Source organism: Pleurodeles waltl, chromosome 6 (genome assembly GCF_031143425.1).
Source record: "Pleurodeles waltl isolate 20211129_DDA chromosome 6, aPleWal1.hap1.20221129, whole genome shotgun sequence".
NCBI classification, from domain to species: domain Eukaryota; kingdom Metazoa; phylum Chordata; class Amphibia; order Caudata; family Salamandridae; genus Pleurodeles; species Pleurodeles waltl.
In genome coordinates this window covers 698,802,201-698,817,081 of record NC_090445.1, presented here as the reverse complement: position 1 = coordinate 698,817,081, position 14,881 = coordinate 698,802,201, and the positions used below count along the sequence as shown (strand labels likewise).

At 34.0% G+C, this 14,881-nt stretch overlaps 1 protein-coding gene across 1 annotated transcript in view; it reads left to right on the top strand.

The window, feature by feature from the left end:
• The first annotated feature begins 1,459 nt into the window (after nt 1-1,459).
• The window catches only part of LOC138301685 (putative uncharacterized protein DDB_G0282133), a 198,864-nt gene continuing 185,442 nt past the window's right edge, over nt 1,460-14,881 (top strand). The window contains exons 1-6 of the mRNA XM_069242200.1: nt 1,460-1,512; nt 2,971-3,030; nt 4,926-4,988; nt 6,006-6,065; nt 9,043-9,102; nt 12,078-12,137. Coding sequence (XP_069098301.1) covers nt 1,460-1,512; nt 2,971-3,030; nt 4,926-4,988; nt 6,006-6,065; nt 9,043-9,102; nt 12,078-12,137 — 356 coding nt within the window. The remainder of the gene's footprint in view (nt 1,513-2,970; nt 3,031-4,925; nt 4,989-6,005; nt 6,066-9,042; nt 9,103-12,077; nt 12,138-14,881) is intronic.

The following is a 14,881-nucleotide window of genomic DNA, read 5'->3' as shown; positions in this document are numbered from 1 at the left end:
ATGCAGCTTTACACACTTTATTTTTTATGCCTATCTGTGCAGCAAGAGTGGGTCCAGATAATATCTATTTCTCTGGTAGCTGCCTGTTCAAATAAGCTCATTATTTTCTATTTGCAAAATCTATTCATGGTCTGTTTTTCTTCTAACATAAAGAGATGCACCTAAAGAACTAACCTTCACATAAGTAGCTTTTTTTGATTTTGATAGAGACAACAGCTTCAAAAACATCACAAACTCCACAAGCGACCACAGGAACATTCCCTCCAGCTAAATGTTGTTTGGTATACCTTTTTATATCCATCTTTCTTTGCAACAAGAAGGGGGCTTAAGAAGGGCATGATACTATTTCCATTATTAAGAGCAAGAAGAGAGAGTTGTTGTACACTTATGTTCTCTAAGTTTAGGAATATATTCCTCAATCTCTTATATTTATTTTTTTCACTTCAATGCAGTATAAGGCACATTCATAAAGTTAAAAGCAATGTAGAGTGATATTAGCATGAGTAAAACTTTCCATTGTGAGACTTCTCGTTTTTTTACTTCTAAATACGAAGTAAATAACATTTCCCTCACTTCCATTACTAACAGGACTGTTCTGGAATTGGAATTTGTTATAGATGTCAATTCAATGAATATGTTTACCTTTGCCAGAAGTAGCAGTATAATTTGGTATGGGTGTATCAATTTACTTCTGAAACATAGTCTCCGAATTAATGGATTTTAATACTGTAAGTCTCCCATTTTAAACATAAACTTTCAACTATATCACCATCAAAAGCGCTGGAATACAAGAATAGCAATAATAGGTAAAAACTAATTGAATATAATATCTTTAAACTTGCCAAGGTTGATAGAAAATAAAGGAAAGCATTAAGAGCACACCAGGTCTTTGAAAATTAAGAATATATGCCTAATCCCGTCATTGGACCCAATGCAGTAATTCAACCCAATGCTGCAATTAACTCAAATTGTTTGATTTCATAAATACTACCTGGAAAAAAAAAATTATAAACACATATAAGAATTCAGAACACTTGCTAACTTTGAAAATCCCTACCATAATTTCCAGTCACTATGGCAACATATCTTTCCAAAATAGTCCTAGCCCTAGATTGTGGCCTTCATATTCATTCTTTCCATTGTTTCACTGCTTATTTGAGCATGACCTTTGAAGGAAGTGAAATGCAGGACACACATCCTAATGCAAATGTAATATTGGATATTTATAGAAAGGTGAAAGCTTTCCTTTGTAGAGTATTACATTTTTCTATAAAACACGATGGATCTGACTCTCAAACTGCACATTGTGGGATGTCTTTTAGTACTACAAACCACACTACATGAGGTACTATAAAATGTCATTTTTACCTAACATTTGGTGTGGAGTTTGCTCCCTGACTGTCTAGTCTTCTTCAAAGTAAGTATATGTTTTAGTAGTGAACGTGGGACAGACACGGGGATGAGTGGTAAAAGGAAAAGACTTACTACTAAAGTTGATGTGATTAAGGAAGAGTAAGAGGGGTTTAAGGAGAGTCAGGGAAGGGTTTAGGGAGGTATGCCAACCACCAGCATAAGAGTGAGCCAAATGCATTAGTCACATGGTGGAGACAAGTTACTAACATTTCTGTACTAAGTTTCCAAGTTGAGTTTATCAATACCAAAAGTAGTAAACTTACAACAAAGAGTAAACATTCACAAAACTGTAACTTACATTTACAAATCAGGCCCATGGTTACTAGCAGCTGCGTTGCTATTCATGACAAAATCGGAGCTGCTGAAATATACATCAATTTAGGGTGAATTTACGTAAATATTCTTTCACAATTGCCTTTTTTTAGTTCAACTGAAACATACATTTATAAGGTTAAATAAATCTTCTCTATCATTTTAGAGACAACAACCATAACTAAACCATCAACTCAAACACCAGAAATAGCAGCAAAAACCAATCCAGGTAAACAGACAAAGACAATTGTAACTTTTTTACTTCTCTGACAAAAATGTCATTGGAATGTGCTTACCTGGGTTACATAAAAGGTCTTACCTTGACATGCTTCACACATATATTCTTATTTCAAGTATGACAAACATGATTACTCACTTCATATGTTAAACAGATTGTGTAAATGGTCATTTGTGTCAGCCTTTGAAAAATCGAGTATAAAATAATTAGGCCATTCGAAAATATCTTGCTATCGCTGAAAATCTCAGACAAATTGTTGATGTAGGCTTTATAGGTATTGCCCATAATCTGATTGAGTTACCGGTGTCAAATTCCAAAAAAATATCCTTCCACTGAAAAGGGTGGTTTAGTATCACATAACCCCAATTAGTATTGCAGAAGAATACATCTCTATATTGACTATATTTATTGGAGCCTTGCTTCTGACAAACTTCAAAATATTCAGTGGGAGTGATGGGAATATATGAGTAAGTTTTACTTTCATTTCAATGACTTGAATTTTCCATCATTTTATTGATAAGTACATATGTCTAGGTTATTAGCTAGCAAGTGTCCATGGAATGATCTATCCTTCCTTAGCGCATTCTTGAAAGAAAAATGAATTTCATTGGGAAATTACCCTCTCTTCGTGTCATAGAAATTTTCCTTTTATTTAGCTCTTTATGACGCTCATGGCTACCATGAAAAGTTTTAGTGAAATTTGTCAACTGATCCAATCTTTCTGAGTGACCTAGAAATCGTTTTTAGTGACATGTTCTACCTTTGCAAATTGCAAGAAATGTATTAAGGTAGTCATCTGTAATAATGTGTTTGCCTTCATCCATAGTCCATGGCATGGAGTTAAAGAGTGAGGTTTGATCGTTTCAACTAGCATACCTGGATGACAGCTCACCAATGAGCATTATTAACTTTTATGAGACATATTCATGGTTTCCTTCCATTCCCACTTCAAGAAATACACCCATAGAAATAAAGCATATATAAGTAAAATTTTTCTTTTTCATTAGAAACAACTTCTTCAAAAACATCACAAGCGCCACATGCAGCAACGGGAACATCTTCTCCAGGTAAATGCAGCTTTACACACTTTATTTTTTATGCCTATCTGTGCAGCAAGAGTGGGTCCACATAATATATATATTTCTCTGGTAGCTGCCTGTTCAAATAAGCTCATTATTTTCTATTTGCAAAATCTATTCATGGTCTGTTTTTCTTATAACATAAAGAGATGCACCTAAAGAACTAACCTTCACATAAGTAGCTTTTTTTTATTTTGATAGCGACAACAGCTTCAAAAACATCACAAACTCGACAAGCGACCACAGGAACATTCCCTCCAGGTAAATGTTGTTTGGTATACCTTTTTATTCCCATCTTTCTTTGCAACAAGAAGGGGGCTTAAGAAGGGCATGATAGTATTTCCATTATTAAGAGCAATAAGAGAGAGTTGTTGTACACTTATGTTCTCTAAGTTTAGGAATATATTCCTCAATCTCTTATATTTCTTTTTTTCACTTCAATGCAGTATAAGGCACATTCATAAAGTTAAAAGCAATGTAGAGCGATATTAGCATGAGTAAAACTTTCCATTGTGAGACTTCTCTTTTTTTTCTTCTAAATACGAAGTAAATAACATTTCCCTCACAGCCATTACTAACAGGACTGTGCTGGAATTGGAATTTAATATAGATGTCAATTCAATGAATATGTTTACCTTTGCCAGAAGTAGCAGTATAATTTAGCATGGGTGTATCAATTTACTTCTGAAACATAGCCTCAGAATTATTGGATTTTAATACTGTAAGTCTCCCTTTTTCAACATAAACTTTCAACTATATCACCATCAAAAGCGCTGGAATACAAGAATAGCAATTATAGGTAAAAACTAATTGAATATAATATCTTTAAACTTGCCAAGGTTGATAGAAAATAAAGGAAAATATTAAGAGCACACCAGGTCTTTGAAAATTATGAATATATGCCTAATCCCGTCATTGGACCCAATGCAGTAATTCAACCCAATGCTGCAATTAACTCAAATTGTTTGATTTCATAAATACTACATGGAAAAAAAAATTATAAACACATATAAGAATTCAGAACACTTGCTAACTTTGAAAATCCCTACCATAATTTCCAGTCACTATGGCAACATATTTTTCCTAAATAGTCCTAGCCCTAGATTGTGGCCTTCATATTCATTCTTTCCATTGTTTCACTGCTTATTTGAGCATGACCTTTGAAGGAAGTGAAATGCAGGGCACACATCCTAAAGCAAATGTAATATTGTATATTTATAGAAAGGTGAAAGCTTTCCTTTGTAGAGTATTACATTTTTCTATAAAAAACGATGGATCTGACTCTCAAACTGCACATTGTGGGATGTCTTTTAGTACTACAAACCACACTACATGAGGTACTATAAAATGTAAGTTTTACCTAACATTTGGTGTGGAGTTTGCTCCCTGACTGTCTAGTCTTCTTCCAAGTAAGTATATGTTTTAGTAGTGAACGTGGGACGGACACGGGGATGAGTGGTAAAAGGAAAAGACTTACTACTAAAGTTGATGTGATTAAGGAAGAGTAAGAGGGGTTAAAGGAGAGTCAGGGAAGGGTTTAGGGAGGTATGCCAACCACCAGCATAAGAGTGAGCCAAATGCATTAGTCACATGGTGGAGACAAGTTACTAACATTTCTGTACTAAGTTTCCAAGTTGAGTTTATCAATACCAAAAGTAGTAAACTTACAACAAAGAGTAAACATTCACAAAACTGTAACTTACATTTACAAATCAGGCCCATGGTTACTAGCAGCTGCGTTCCTATTCATGACAAAATCAGAGCTGCTGAAATATACATCAATTTAGGGTGAATTTACGTAAACATTCTTTCACAATTGCCTTTTTTTAATTCAACTGAAACATACATTTATAAGGTTAAATAACTCTTCTCTATCATTTTAGAGACAACAACCATAACGAAACCATCAACTCAAACAACAGAAATAACAGCAAAAACCAATCCAGGTAAACAGACAAAGACAATTGTAACTTTTATACTTCTCTGACAAAAAGGTCATTGGAATGTGCTTACCTGGGTTACATAAAAGGTCTTACCTTGATATGCTTCACCACATATATTCTTATATCAAGTATGACAAACATGATTACTCACTTCATATGTTAAACAGATTGTGTAAATGGTCATTTGTGTCAGCCTTTGAAAAATCGAGTATAAAATAATTAGGCCATTCGAAAATATCTTGCTATCGCTGAAAATCTCAGACAAATTGTTGATGTAGGCTTTATAGGTATTGCCCATAATCTGATTGAGCTACCGGTGTCAAATTCCCAAAAAATATCCTTCCAGTGAAAAGGGTGGTTTAGTATCACATAACCCCAATTAGTATTGCAGAAGAATACATCTCTATATTGACTATATTTATTGGAGCCTTGCTTCTGACAAACTTCAAAATATTCAGTGGGAGTGATGGGAATATATGAGTAAGTTTTACTTTCATTTCAATGACTTGAATTTTCTATCATTTTATTGATAAGTACATATGTCTAGGTTATTAGCTAGCAAGTGTCCATGGAATGATCTATCATTCCTTAGCGCATTCTTGAAAGAATAATGAATTTCATTGGTAAATTACCCTCTCTTCGTGTCATAGAAATTTTCCTTTTATTTAGCTCTTTATGACGCTCATGGCTACCATGAAAAGTTTTAGTGAAATTTGTCAACTGATCCAATCTTTCTGAGTGACCTAGAAATCGTTTTTAGTGACATGTTCTACCTTTGCAAATTGCAAGAAATGTATTAAGCTAGTCATCTGTAATAATGTGTTTGCCTTTATCCATAGTCCATGGCATGGAGTTAAAGAGTGAGGTTTGATCGTTTCAACTAGCATACCTGGATGACAGCTCACCAATGAGCATTATTAACTTTTATGAGACATATTCATGGTTTCCTTCCATTCCCACTTCAAGAAATACACCCATAGAAATAAAGCATATATAAGTAAAATTTTTCTTTTTCATTAGAAACAACTTCTTCAAAAACATCACAAGCGCCACATGCAACAACGGGAACATCTTCTCCAGGTAAATGCAGCTTTACACACTTTATTTTTTATGCCTATCTGTGCAGCAAGAGTGGGTCCAGATAATATATCTATTTCTCTGGTAGCTGCCTGTTCAAATAAGCTCATTATTTTCTATTTGCAAAATCTATTCATGGTCTGTTTTTCTTCTAACATAAAGAGATGCACCTAAAGAACTAACCTTCACATAAGTAGCTTTTTTTGATTTTGATAGAGACAACAGCTTCAAAAACATCACAAACTCCACAAGCGACCACAGGAACATTCCCTCCAGGTAAATGTTGTTTGGTATACCTTTTTATATCCATCTTTCTTTGCAACAAGAAGGGGGCTTAAGAAGGGCATGATACTATTTCCATTATTAAGAGCAAGAAGAGAGAGTTGTTGTACACTTATGTTCTCTAAGTTTAGGAATATATTCCTCAATCTCTTAAATTTATTTTTTTCACTTCAATGCAGTATAAGGCACATTCATAAAGTTAAAAGCAATGTAGAGTGATATTAGCATGAGTAAAACTTTCCATTGTGAGACTTCTCGTTTTTTTACTTCTAAATACGAAGTAAATAACATTTCCCTCACTTCCATTACTAACAGGACTGTTCTGGAATTGGAATTTGTTATAGATGTCAATTCAATGAATATGTTTACCTTTGCCAGAAGTAGCAGTATAATTTGGTATGGGTGTATCAATTTACTTCTGAAACATAGTCTCCGAATTAATGGATTTTAATACTGTAAGTCTCCCATTTTAAACATAAACTTTCAACTATATCACCATCAAAAGCGCTGGAATACAAGAATAGCAATTATAGGTAAAAACTAATTGAATATAATATCTTTAAACTTGCCAAGGTTGATAGAAAATAAAGGAAAGCATTAAGAGCACACCAGGTCTTTGAAAATTAAGAATATATGCCTAATCCCGTCATTGGACCCAATGCAGTAATTCAACCCAATGCTGCAATTAACTCAAATTGTTTGATTTCATAAATACTACCTGGAAAAAAAAAATTATAAACACATATAAGAATTCAGAACACTTGCTAACTTTGAAAATCCCTACCATAATTTCCAGTCACTATGGCAACATATCTTTCCAAAATAGTCCTAGCCCTAGATTGTGGCCTTCATATTCATTCTTTCCATTGTTTCACTGCTTATTTGAGCATGACCTTTGAAGGAAGTGAAATGCAGGACACACATCCTAATGCAAATGTAATATTGGATATTTATAGAAAGGTGAAAGCTTTCCTTTGTAGAGTATTACATTTTTCTATAAAACACGATGGATCTGACTCTCAAACTGCACATTGTGGGATGTCTTTTAGTACTACAAACCACACTACATGAGGTACTATAAAATGTCATTTTTACCTAACATTTGGTGTGAAGTTTGCTCCCTGACTGTCTAGTCTTCTTCAAAGTAAGTATATGTTTTAGTAGTGAACGTGGGACAGACACGGGGATGAGTGGTAAAAGGAAAAGACTTACTACTAAAGTTGATGTGATTAAGGAAGAGTAAGAGGGGTTTAAGGAGAGTCAGGGAAGGGTTTAGGGAGGTATGCCAACCACCAGCATAAGAGTGAGCCAAATGCATTAGTCACATGGTGGAGACAAGTTACTAACATTTCTGTACTAAGTTTCCAAGTTGAGTTTATCAATACCAAAAGTAGTAAACTTACAACAAAGAGTAAACATTCACAAAACTGTAACTTACATTTACAAATCAGGCCCATGGTTACTAGCAGCTGCGTTGCTATTCATGACAAAATCGGAGCTGCTGAAATATACATCAATTTAGGGTGAATTTACGTAAATATTCTTTCACAATTGCCTTTTTTTAGTTCAACTGAAACATACATTTATAAGGTTAAATAAATCTTCTCTATCATTTTAGAGACAACAACCATAACTAAACCATCAACTCAAACACCAGAAATAGCAGCAAAAACCAATCCAGGTAAACAGACAACGACAATTGTAACTTTTTTACTTCTCTGACAAAAATGTCATTGGAATGTGCTTACCTGGGTTACATAAAAGGTCTTACCTTGACATGCTTCACCACATATATTCTTATTTCAAGTATGACAAACATGATTACTCACTTCATATGTTAAACAGATTGTGTAAATGGTCATTTGTGTCAGCCTTTGAAAAATCGAGTATAAAATAATTAGGCCATTCGAAAATATCTTGCTATCGCTGAAAATCTCAGACAAATTGTTGATGTAGGCTTTATAGGTATTGCCCATAATCTGATTGAGTTACCGGTGTCAAATTCCAAAAAAATATCCTTCCACTGAAAAGGGTGGTTTAGTATCACATAACCCCAATTAGTATTGCAGAAGAATACATCTCTATATTGACTATATTTATTGGAGCCTTGCTTCTGACAAACTTCAAAATATTCAGTGGGAGTGATGGGAATATATGAGTAAGTTTTACTTTCATTTCAATGACTTGAATTTTCTATCATTTTATTGATAAGTACATATGTCTAGGTTATTAGCTAGCAAGTGTCCATGGAATGATCTATCCTTCCTTAGCGCATTCTTGAAAGAAAAATGAATTTCATTGGGAAATTACCCTCTCTTCGTGTCATAGAAATTTTCCTTTTATTTAGCTCTTTATGACGCTCATGGCTACCATGAAAAGTTTTAGTGAAATTTGTCAACTGATCCAATCTTTCTGAGTGACCTAGAAATCGTTTTTAGTGACATGTTCTACCTTTGCAAATTGCAAGAAATGTATTAAGCTAGTCATCTGTAATAATGTGTTTGCCTTCATCCATAGTCCATGGCATGGAGTTAAAGAGTGAGGTTTGATCGTTTCAACTAGCATACCTGGATGACAGCTCACCAATGAGCATTATTAACTTTTATGAGACATATTCATGGTTTCCTTCCATTCCCACTTCAAGAAATACACCCATAGAAATAAAGCATATATAAGTAAAATTTTTCTTTTTCATTAGAAACAACTTCTTCAAAAACATCACAAGCGCCACATGCAACAACGGGAACATCTTCTCCAGGTAAATGCAGCTTTACACACTTTATTTTTTATGCCTATCTGTGCAGCAAGAGTGGGTCCACATAATATATATATTTCTCTGGTAGCTGCCTGTTCAAATAAGCTCATTATTTTCTATTTGCAAAATCTATTCATGGTCTGTTTTTCTTATAACATAAAGAGATGCACCTAAAGAACTAACCTTCACATAAGTAGCTTTTTTTTATTTTGATAGCGACAACAGCTTCAAAAACATCACAAACTCGACAAGCGACCACAGGAACATTCCCTCCAGGTAAATGTTGTTTGGTATACCTTTTTATTCCCATCTTTCTTTGCAACAAGAAGGGGGCTTAAGAAGGGCATGATAGTATTTCCATTATTAAGAGCAATAAGAGAGAGTTGTTGTACACTTATGTTCTCTAAGTTTAGGAATATATTCCTCAATCTCTTATATTTCTTTTTTTCACTTCAATGCAGTATAAGGCACATTCATAAAGTTAAAAGCAATGTAGAGCGATATTAGCATGAGTAAAACTTTCCATTGTGAGACTTCTCTTTTTTTTCTTCTAAATACGAAGTAAATAACATTTCCCTCACAGCCATTACTAACAGGACTGTGCTGGAATTGGAATTTAATATAGATGTCAATTCAATGAATATGTTTACCTTTGCCAGAAGTAGCAGTATAATTTAGCATGGGTGTATCAATTTACTTCTGAAACATAGCCTCAGAATTATTGGATTTTAATACTGTAAGTCTCCCTTTTTCAACATAAACTTTCAACTATATCACCATCAAAAGCGCTGGAATACAAGAATAGCAATTATAGGTAAAAACTAATTGAATATAATATCTTTAAACTTGCCAAGGTTGATAGAAAATAAAGGAAAATATTAAGAGCACACCATGTCTTTGAAAATTATGAATATATGCCTAATCCCGTCATTGGACCCAATGCAGTAATTCAACCCAATGCTGCAATTAACTCAAATTGTTTGATTTCATAAATACTACATGGAAAAAAAAATTATAAACACATATAAGAATTCAGAACACTTGCTAACTTTGAAAATCCCTACCATAATTTCCAGTCACTATGGCAACATATTTTTCCTAAATAGTCCTAGCCCTAGATTGTGGCCTTCATATTCATTCTTTCCATTGTTTCACTGCTTATTTGAGCATGACCTTTGAAGGAAGTGAAATGCAGGGCACACATCCTAAAGCAAATGTAATATTGTATATTTATAGAAAGGTGAAAGCTTTCCTTTGTAGAGTATTACATTTTTCTATAAAAAACGATGGATCTGACTCTCAAACTGCACATTGTGGGATGTCTTTTAGTACTACAAACCACACTACATGAGGTACTATAAAATGTAAGTTTTACCTAACATTTGGTGTGGAGTTTGCTCCCTGACTGTCTAGTCTTCTTCCAAGTAAGTATATGTTTTAGTAGTGAACGTGGGACGGACACGGGGATGAGTGGTAAAAGGAAAAGACTTACTACTAAAGTTGATGTGATTAAGGAAGAGTAAGAGGGGTTTAAGGAGAGACAGGGAAGGGTTTAGGGAGGTATGCCAACCACCAGCATAAGAGTAAGCCAAATGTATTAGTCACATGGTGGAGACAAGTTACTAACATTTCTGTATTAAGTTTCCAAGTTGAGTTTGTCAATACCAAAAGTAGTAAACTTACAACAAAGAGTAAACATTCACAAAACTGTAACTTACCTTTACAAATCAGGCCCATGGTTACAATCAGCTGCGTTCCTATTCATGACAAAATCAGAGCTGCCTAAATATACATCAATTTAGTGTGAATTTACGTAAATATTCTTTCACAATTGCCTTTTTTTAATTCCAACTGAAACATACATTTATAAGGTTAAATAAATCTTCTCTATCATTTTAGAGACAACAACCATAACTAAACCATCAACTCAAACAACAGAAATAACAGCAAAAACCAATCCAGGTCAACAGACAAAGACAATTGTAACTTTTCTACTTCTCTGACAAAAAGGTCATTGGAATGTGCTTACCTGGGTTACATAAACGTCTTACCTTGACATGCTTCACCACATATATTCTTATATCAAGTATGACAAACATGATTACTCACTTCATATGTTAAACAGATTGTGTAAATGGTCATTTGTGTCAGCCTTTGAAAAATATAGTATAAAATAATTAGGCCCTTCGAAATTATCTTGCTATCGCTGAAAATCTCAGACAAATTGTTGATGTAGGCTTTATAGGTATTGCCCATAATCTGATTGAGCTACTGGTATCAAATTCCCAAAAAATATCGTTCCAGTGAAAAGGGTGGTTTAGTATCACATAAACACCAATTAGTGTTGCAGAAGAATACATCTCTATATTGACTATATTTATTGGAGCCTTGCTTCTGACAAACTTCAAAATATTCAGTTGGAGTGATGGGAATATATGAGTAAGTTTTACTTTGATTTCAATGACTTGAATTTTCTATCATTTTATTGATAAGTACATATGTCTAGGTTATTAGCTAGCAAGTGTCCATGGAATGATCTATCCTTCCTTAGCGCATTCTTGAAAGAATAATGAATTTCATTGGGAAATTACCCTCTCTTCTTGTCATAGAAATATTCCTTTTATTTAGCTCTTTATGACGCTCATGGCTGCCATGAAAAGTTTTAGTGAAATTTGTCAACTGATCCAATCTTTCTGAGTGACCTAGAAATCGTTTTTAGTGACATGTTCTACCTTTGCAAATTGCAAGAAATGTATTAAGCTAATCATCTGTAATAATGTGTTTGCCTTCATCCATTATCCATGGCATGGATTCAAAGAGTGAGGTTTGATTGCTTCAACTAGCATACCTGGATGACAGCTCACCAATGAGCATTATTAACTTTTATGAGACATATTCATGGTTTCCTTCCATTCCCACTTCAAGAAATACACCCATAGAAATAAAGCTTATATAAGTAAAATTTTCTTTTTCATTAGAAACAACTTCTTTAAAAACATCACAAGCGCCACATGCAACAACAGGAACATCTTCTCCAGGTAAATGCAGCTTTACACACTTTATTTTTTATGCCTATCTGTGCAGCAAGAGTGGGTCCACATAATATATATATATTTCTCTGGTAGCTGCCTGTTCAAATAAGCTCATTATTTTCTGTTTGCAAAATCTATTCATGGTCTGTTTTTCTTCTAACATAAAGAGATGCACCTAAAGAACTAACCTTCACATAAGTAGCTTTTTTTGATTTTGATAGAGACAACAGCTTCAAAAACATCACAAACTCCACAAGCGACCACAGGAACATTCCCTCCAGGTAAATGTTGTTTGGTATACCTTTTTATTCCGATCTTTCTTTGCAACAAGAAGGAGGCCTAAGAAGGGCATGATACTATTTCCATTATTAAGAGTAATAAGAGAGAGTTGTTGTACACTTATGTTCTCTAACTTTAGGAATATATTCCTCAATCTCTTATATTTCTTTTTTCCACTTCAATGCAGTATAAGGCACATTCATAAAGTTAAGAGCAATGTAGAGCGATATTAGCATGAGTAAAACTTTCCACTGTGTGACTTCTCTTTTTTTTCTTCTAAATACAAAGTAAATAACATTTCCCTCACAGCCATGACTAACAGGACTGTGCTGGAATTGGAATTTGTTATAGATGTCCATTCAATGAATATGTTTACCTTTGCCACAAGTAGCAGTATAATTTAGCATGGGTGAATCAATTTACTTCTGAAACATAGTCTCCGAATTAATGGATTTTAATGCTGTAAGTCTCCCTTTTTCAACATAAACTTTCAACTATATCACCATCAAAAGCGCTGGAATACAAGAATAGCAATTATAGGTAAAAACAAATTGAATATAATATCTTTGAACTTGCCAAGGTTGATAGAAAATAAAGAAAAGCATTAAGACCACACCAGGTCTTTGAAAATTATGAACATATGCCTAATCCCGTCATTGGACCCAATGCAGTAATTCAACCCAATGCTGCAATTAACTCAAATTGTTTGATTTCATAAATACTACCTGGAAAAAAAAAAAATAAACACATATAAGAATTCAGAACACTTGCTAACTTTGAAAATCCCTACCATAATTTCCAGTCACTATGGCAACATATTTTGCCTAGTGACTTTAAATAGTCCTAGCCCTAGATTGTGGCCTTCATATTCATTCTTTCCATTGTTTCACTGCTTATTTGAGCATGACCTTTGAAGGAAGTGAAATGCAGGGCACACATCCTAAAGCAAATGTAATATTGTATATTTATAGAAAGGTGAAAGCTTTCCTTTGTAGAGTATTACATTTTTCTATAAAAAACGATGGATCTGACTCTCAAACTGCACATTGTATGATGTCTTTTAGTACTACAAACCACACTACATGAGGTACTACAAAATTTAAGTTTTACCTAACGTTTGGTGTGGAGTTTGCTCCCTGACTGTCTAGTCTTCTTCCAAGTTAGTATATGTTTTAGTAGTGAACTTGGGACGGACACGGGGGATGAGTGGTAAAAGGAAAAGACTTACTACTAAAGTTAATGTGATTAAGGAAGAGTAAGAGGGGTTTAAGGAGAGACAGGGAAGGGTTTATGGAGGTATGCCAACCACCAGCATAAGAGTGAGCCAAATGTATTAGTCACATGGTGGAGACAAGTTACTAACATTTCTGTATTAAGTTTCCAAGTTGAGTTTGTCAATACCAAAAGTAGTAAACTTACAACAAAGAGTAAACATTCACAAAACTGTAACTTACCTTTACAAATCAGGCCCATGGTTACCAGCAGCTGCGTTCCTATTCATGACAAAATCAGAGCTGCTGAAATATACATCAATTTAGGGTGAATTTACGTAAATATTCTTTCACAATTGCCTTTTTTTAATCCAACTGAAACATACATTTATAAGGTTAAATAAATCTTCTCTATCATTTTAGAGACAACAACCATAACTAAACCATCAACTCAAACACCAGAAATAACAGCAAAAACCAATCCAGGTAAACATACAAAGACAATAGTAACTTTTCTACTTCTCTGACAAAAAGGTCATTGGAATGTGCTTACCTGGGTTACATAAAAGGTCTTACCTTGACATGCTTCACCACATATATTCCTATATCAAGTATGACAAACATGATTACTCACTTCATATGTTAAACAGATTGTGTAAATGGTCATTTGTGTCAGCCATTGAAAAATCGAGTATAAAATAATTAGGCCATTCGAAAATATCTTGCTATCGCTGAAAATCTCAGACAAATTGTTGATGTAGGCTTTATAGGTATTGCCCATAATCTGATTGAGTTACCAGTGTCAAATTCCAAAAAAATATCCTTCCAGTGAAAAGGGTGGTTTAGTATCACATAACCCCAATTAGTATTGCAGAAGAATACATCTCTATATTGACTATATTTATTGGAGCCTTGCTTCTGACAAACTTCAAAATATTCAGTGGGAGTGATGGGAATATATGAGTAAGTTTTACTTTCATTTCAATGACTTGAATTTTCTATAATTTTATTGATAAGTACATATGTCTAGGTTATTAGCTAGCAAGTGTCCATGGATTGATCTATCCTTCCTTAGCGCATTCTTGAAAGAATAATGAATTTCATTGGGAAATTACCCTCTCTTCGTGTCATAGAAATTTTCCTTTTATTTAGCTCTTTATGACGCTCATGGCTACCATGAAAAGTTTTAGTGAAATTTGTCAACTGATCCAATCTTTCTGAGTGACCTAGAAATCGTTTTTAGTGACATGTTCTACCTTT